Below are 6,617 nucleotides of genomic sequence, written 5' to 3' on the forward strand. Positions count from 1 at the left end.
GGATACAGACACTCATCCTTTTGCTTCAGATACTGATATCCCAGCCCCTCTGAGCATCCCTCGTGAGCTGCGAGCACTGAGGATCACTCAGGGTTATCGGACGTACAGTGGGAGAGCCATCACTTTTCTAAATCATTATCTGCTACTGGACATCTTTTACAAAAACCAAACTAGACCTGAGTCTAATAGATGTGTTCTAGGACAAAGAAAAACCTACAAGTTGTTGTTAACGTCTAATGCACAAGTATGTTAGGCTTCCACCAAAGTCCTCAGTATCCCTGAACATGCACAATATCTTAACCTTCACATTTGGTTTTGGAATCTGCTTTGAGGTCTCCTCCTCTTCTTCTTTTTTAAAATTTTTTTTTTAAGTATACAGACCTACCTACATATAGACATATATATGTATATGTAAAAGAGACACATCACAGATAAGCAAACTCTGCTTTAGTTTCCACCAAGATTACAAAGAATTTAGAGATGTATTTGTCAAGATTCCTGTCGATTCATGCCCTGTGGGTTACAGTGTCCTCAGTGATGCAGCCCTACCCTTTGGTGTGGGGACATTATGACGTGTGTAAGACTCAGATTTACACAGAAGAAGGGAAAGTCTGGGATTACATGGCCTGTCAGCCGGAATCCACGGACATGACAAAATACCTGAAAGTGAAACTGGATCCTCCGGATATTACCTGTGGAGACCCTCCTGAGACATTCTGTGCAATGGTGAGACAACCCTTTTGAATAGAATATTTTATATAAATGAGGCCTAATCGCGTATGCATACAAATGTGGTGAGTGTGAAGACTTAATTTATGCAATGAGCTGCATCTGTAAATGGCCGATTTCTGTTAACAGGCTAGCTTCCACATTCTCTGTGGAGGCTTGCACTACCTCGAATCACAATTTGCACTGTGTGATTGATGCACTGGAACTTTCTGCTTCCCTGCAAACCAAAAGTTTCACCGAGGCAGGTGAACTATATATATATTGCAAAAGAAAAAGTCCAATTGAAGTTTGAATATCAGATAGGAGGTTGGGAATATGATTAGGTCAGATGTTTTATGTTAAGGATAAAATCTGTTGGCACACCAGTTTTAAAAACACAAAGGTTTTTTCACATACATGTGTAAGGCCAGTCCCAAATTTCACAGTGAAGGCTAGATTTGATCTCATGGTTTCTTCATCAGGAAGCTGATTTGGTTAGAAGTCCTTGGTTCGGAGACTAGCGAGAAGAAAAGCAGGGGAGAGAGGGACTGAAGCCTTCTAAGAAGCTTTTCCAGAAAAGACTTATTTGCCAACACACACAGCCCCTTATCCTTAAGGGTGGCTATTTTCTATGGGTATTTTAAAGATGGATGTAAAAACATTTGCTGAAACGTAATGACCTTGGCATACAAATTCAGATACTACCCTTTTGATAAGGAAAGTTACAGAATTCATTGTTCTCATGGTGTATGCAAGTCTTTTTCTGGGTGTAAATTTAAATACGATGTGGAAAGGTAACACCAGAGTGACACACTGAATTTTCACTAAAGACACAAGTTACAGAATTCATTGTTCTCATGGTGTATGCAAGTCTTTTTCTGGGTGTAAATTTAAATGCGATGTGGAAAGGTAAGACCAGAGTGACACACTGAATTTTCACTAAAGACATAGCTGAAAATATACCTATAAGGTATTAGTAAAGAGTTTGGTGATTAAAACGGTGTTAATTAATGTGCTAAAGAATTCAATGTGTTCATTTGGTTTATGTTGTTGTTTTTTATTTTAGGGGGTCTTTATTTGATGCAAGAAATGTGATCCCATTTTTCTCCACATAACAGATATAATTGTATGGCAGATTTTAATAGTATTCTTACCTGACTTTATTATCTTGAACCTGGCCTGGCATTTTCAGAATAGTGAAACTATTAATCATGTAGCATCTGTTCACAGTCCCCATTGAGTTAAATTAGCATAAAATCATCTTCGACTTAGCACTATAGAAAAGGTTTTGTAAGAGGAAACAATTTTGAGCAATAAAGAGTGTTTTCACCTAAAAGCTAAGGACTTGCCATTTTTCAGAAGTGCCTTTGGGAACTGGTTTGAATTATAGTCTAAACCTGATTTTGTGGAGAGTAAGAAAAAGAGCTTGGCTATTAGGTGTCACTATGACTAAAGTGCCCTGAAAGACTAAATATTTCAAAGAGAGGACTCGTCTCTCTGGGATACAGGTATGTGCTTTGCAAAGAAGTTGCATTTTAGAAACCAGAGATTTTCAGAGGAGTTTATTCAAACACATTAGCAAAACTATAGTAAATCTGTAAAGGAGCAGAAGGGCATTGTTGGTTTTATATAAAATCTTTAATCATTTCATGTCAAAGGTCAGATTTAAGATCTCATTGCAAATCTGGGGTGAAATTGCTGTGCAATCCTCCACCACATATAGCAGAGCACGAGTTCTGGGCCAACTTTTCGTGTTATTAAGAGTAGTCTAGCTCTCTATATCGGTTTACATGACACTTGTAACAGTATGCCTCTTCTGGAATTGTTTAATAATTTGCAGATCTAGGTAAAATAGCAAATATCCTTTCTCAGGGTGCTGTTTCCACTTGCCCTGTGTGATGTGTTCAAGGTGTGATTTGTTGTGCAGTTTCTCTGATCTCAGCCTCTGGCCAGAGAATGCTAGTTCAGCACTGTGCCTGTCCGTCAACTTGAAGAGTTCACTTGGTGTCTTTACATGCCTCTTTGTCCCACAATGAGCGGGAAAGGACTCATTACAGACCTTCCCATGCCTGCCTTTTACAGAGACACGGTCTCAGTTCCTTAAACAAGCCAATTCCTACCAACCCACTGGCTAGGTGATATTAGAGACCAAATGAGAAAAAAAAGAATGAAAATGATATCTCTCAGCTTTCTCAGGTGCAGAAACATGTGTACTTCATATATTCACACAAAACCTCACAGGACAGTCTTTTAAAAGGCTTCATCTTAGTATGATGCAAATATTTGGGAACCTTGGTGGATTTAAACTGGTTATTGAGCAGAATGGCTTTCCAAGGGAAAGTGTATGTTTTGTAAGATGCTACTTATCAATGCTTAATTTGTATTCCTTAATATGCATATGATTTGGCATAACAAATTTAATAATCTATCCTTTAAATGCACACTTTGGGACTATTTGTATGCATATTATATGCCACGTCAATGATAATGGTCTAACATAGCAACACTTCCTCTCTGCGGTTTTGGATTTTCCATAAAACTCTTTAGTGTAAGGGTTCCTGACACAAGGCTGTAAAACTGTCTCAGGATGCTGTCATATCAGACTTGTTTAGGTGCTCCTTAGCCCAAGGTCTAATGGGGATCCATAAAGTCATTTGTGTTATGACTTACACATTCTCCCCTCCTTGACACTTGCATCCATACCTGCTCCCTCGGAGTCATTATGGCCTATTACATCAGGGGAGCTGCCACATAAGCACAATCGATACTTAGTCCCTATATGCAAATGTTTGCTGCACGATGGTTTAAGAAATCTCTTGCTCAGGTAGTGACACCCTTATTAGCTGTGACTATAACAATTCCAAGCACCGACGGGACATTTGGTTAGAGAAATATCCTATAATTCCCATAGCTGACTTATTTAATATTAAGTTGAAGTTCATTGGTGTTGCGTTAAGAGTCTGTGTTGCTGCTTTTTGGATTTGCTCCATCATTACATGCTGGTGACTGTCCATGAATGCAGCATTTATTTTAATAGAGAGTGAAATCTTAGGGGAAAATGAGCATATGATTGCATTTAACAATAAGTCTCTGCTTATTAACCTAGATGACATACTTAATAAATCTGCAATGTCAAATAATTTAAAATTGTTGTATATTAATTGTACCACTATTTATAAACATTAGTTTTCCAAGAGAATTCTGCCATTTCTATTGATGACAATGGAATAAGGAGGAAAACCACATATGTATGAATTGTGTGTACTGAAAATCATACTTTTTAAAAAATTTAATATATTTCTTTAAGTTCGTGGTGGCTACAAAAGATCTCTGTTTCTGTTAAGGGAGAAGAATCTGAAAGGAAGGGGAGTACTAAACTTTTTTTTCTTTTTAGGCTGGGATAAAATGTTTGTATAGATCCTGTCCTTTCAGCCACTTTAAACTCTTCAGGTAGCATAGCTTTGTCAGAAGACACAGATCATCTAGTGACTACAATTTGTTTCAATTTGCATAAAGAGCAGATAGAATGATCTGAACCAGTGTATAAAGCTGAAGGGACAACACAAAGCTATGACTTGTTCATTATGTTTAAGCAAACTTAGCTGTCATATTTCCATGCAACACACCACTGGCTTAAAAATGGCAAAATTATCTGCAATTATCTTCAGCCTGCAGCTAATTTTCTGGATAAGTTAAATAGAAGCTTTGAGAAGAAGCCTACAGACAGAAAAAGTCATGTGCATTTGTACAATTTATGGCCCGGAAGTGCTGATGACTGTAGAAATGGGAACCCTTGAGTGGTGCGATGGATTTCAGAGCCAATCAAAACTAAATTAGGAAACAAAGATTATTAAAAAGTCTTCTGTGCGTGTAATTTTGGCATAATATTATGAGGTGGACATTAAATGTTTCCCTTGGAGACTTTTGGCATCATTAGTGCAGCACGCCTTTAATTACAAGTCATCTCATATTACTAAAAAAAATGGAGAAAATAAAGTACTCTGAGGTGTAGTTAGCAACACTCTCATTATGTTTACTGAAATAATTAAAAGAAAGAATGTCATTTTTCTAAATAAAGTGTCAGAATTTGAAATGAAAATGGATTTTCTTTAGGAAATTTACTAATGTGTGCCTGAGCTCTTGATAGGCATTTATTCACGTACCTTAACAGGTCTATTAATGATCATTCTATATTGTGCTATTTCTAGGTAGACTCTTATTAAGAAAAAGAAAACTTTAATTACTGTAAGCAGTGTGAATAGAGCATATTTCATTATGTTCAAATGGAATTTACAAAGTAGTAGAAAGCCTTTGTGTGTTATGATTTCAGAGGAAGCCCGTGGGATGAGTGAGTGGCAATGCTTAGTCTCGGGGCTGTCCATAACTTACATTTCTGATTTGACATCCACTCAGGTTGCCATCTGGTGGCTATCGGGTGGCCTATGAGAACTCAGTTCGATAACTCAGTAACATTTTCAATAACAAGGAATTAATATCAATTTTCCAAAAACTGGAAATGACTGATTTATGTAATAGTCAAATAATCTTAAAAATATACTCTGTTCACATGAGAAATAATTCAATCAATGAAGTTTTAATAACAGTGACATCTTTCATTTGAACTGATTTATCCTTTAATTATGCCAGAATGGAATTTTAAAAATTCTTTCATTATTAACACTTCATTGTTATTAGTTCATTATTTAGGCTTATTTCTTAGAAAAGTTTAATTCATGTTTGTAATGAATTAATTTCCATGGAAATCAATCTTTCTGATATATCACTGTATCAAGTATTTCCTTGTTGAGGAGTCTATAGTAGCTCCTTATTATCAATTGCATCCAGAAGTATACTATCTGCTTTTTTATTCTGGGTGCCTAAAGCCTTATTTCCCACTACTTTCCATCAGGACCCTATGGCATGTCCAGGGGACTTGGGCTGGCATTCTGATTGGAAGGTGCCTACTGGATTTGGGCTGAAGCTGCACTGGCATAGCATGTACTGTTTATGGGGGAGGCCTTGAGAAAGAGCTGATTAAGATCACGGTGGGGCTAACAAAACCTGAAACTACCTCATAGTCACTGTTCCCAGACAGTGTTCTCTATGTGCACAAGTGCTCTTGTTTCTTTTGGCCTAATGCTTCACAAATATTATTGCAGACTACTGTGTGTGCAAAGAAGTGAATAGAGCATTAAGCATGTGCAAAACCTAGTGGTGGTGATGAGAAGCAGTGTCAAATAATACATGGATCCTGCTGCCAAAGGAAGTTGAGTCCTGAGCAAAATTAATACAAAACAGTGTGTATCCAGGGGATGGGAGAATAGAGAAGTAAGACCAGCAGTCAGAATTTAAAGATGAAATATAATTTTGAAGCATGTCAGAGGGCCACTTGGAAAATACTATCAGATAGCCAAGTGCCTAATGTTTAACAGTGTCAGGAACAGGGAGGGAAAAAGCTGGATGGAGCAAATTGAGATACACTATTTTAATGACAACCTGGTGGCCTGGTTAATGGTGGAATGACTTCTTATATCTAGAAGGATGAAAGAGGAACAAAAAACCATAGAACCTGATGAGCTAGACATATATATTTCATATATACATATATGTATGTATACATGAGAATACTTCAAAAAGTTCATGGAAAAATACGAATCTTTTTGTAAAAATTTTTTTAAAGACATATATATTTCATATATACATATATGTATGTATACATGAGAATACTTCAAAAAGTTCATAGAAAAATACGAATCTTTTTGTAAAAATTAAAAAAAAAATCTTTTTTTTTTTTTAAAGATGACCGGTAAGGGGATCTTAACCCTTGACTTGGTGTTGTCAGCACCACGCTCACCCAGTGAGCTAACCGGCTATCCCTATACGGGATCCGAACCCGGGGCCTTGGTGTT

General features: G+C 37.0%; 1 protein-coding gene across 1 annotated transcript in view; it reads left to right on the forward strand.

Moving 5' to 3' along the window:
• The first annotated feature begins 17 nt into the window (after positions 1-17).
• Positions 18-6,617, forward strand: part of NTNG1 (netrin G1) — a 183,901-nt gene continuing 177,301 nt past the window's right edge. Inside the window, exon 1 of the mRNA XM_008583426.1 lies at positions 18-726. Within this exon, the coding sequence (XP_008581648.1) occupies positions 481-726 (246 nt within the window). The 5' untranslated portion in view covers positions 18-480. The remainder of the gene's footprint in view (positions 727-6,617) is intronic.

Source organism: Galeopterus variegatus, unplaced genomic scaffold, assembly GCF_000696425.1.
Source record: "Galeopterus variegatus unplaced genomic scaffold, G_variegatus-3.0.2 Scaffold2910, whole genome shotgun sequence".
In the NCBI taxonomy this organism is placed as follows: domain Eukaryota; kingdom Metazoa; phylum Chordata; class Mammalia; order Dermoptera; family Cynocephalidae; genus Galeopterus; species Galeopterus variegatus.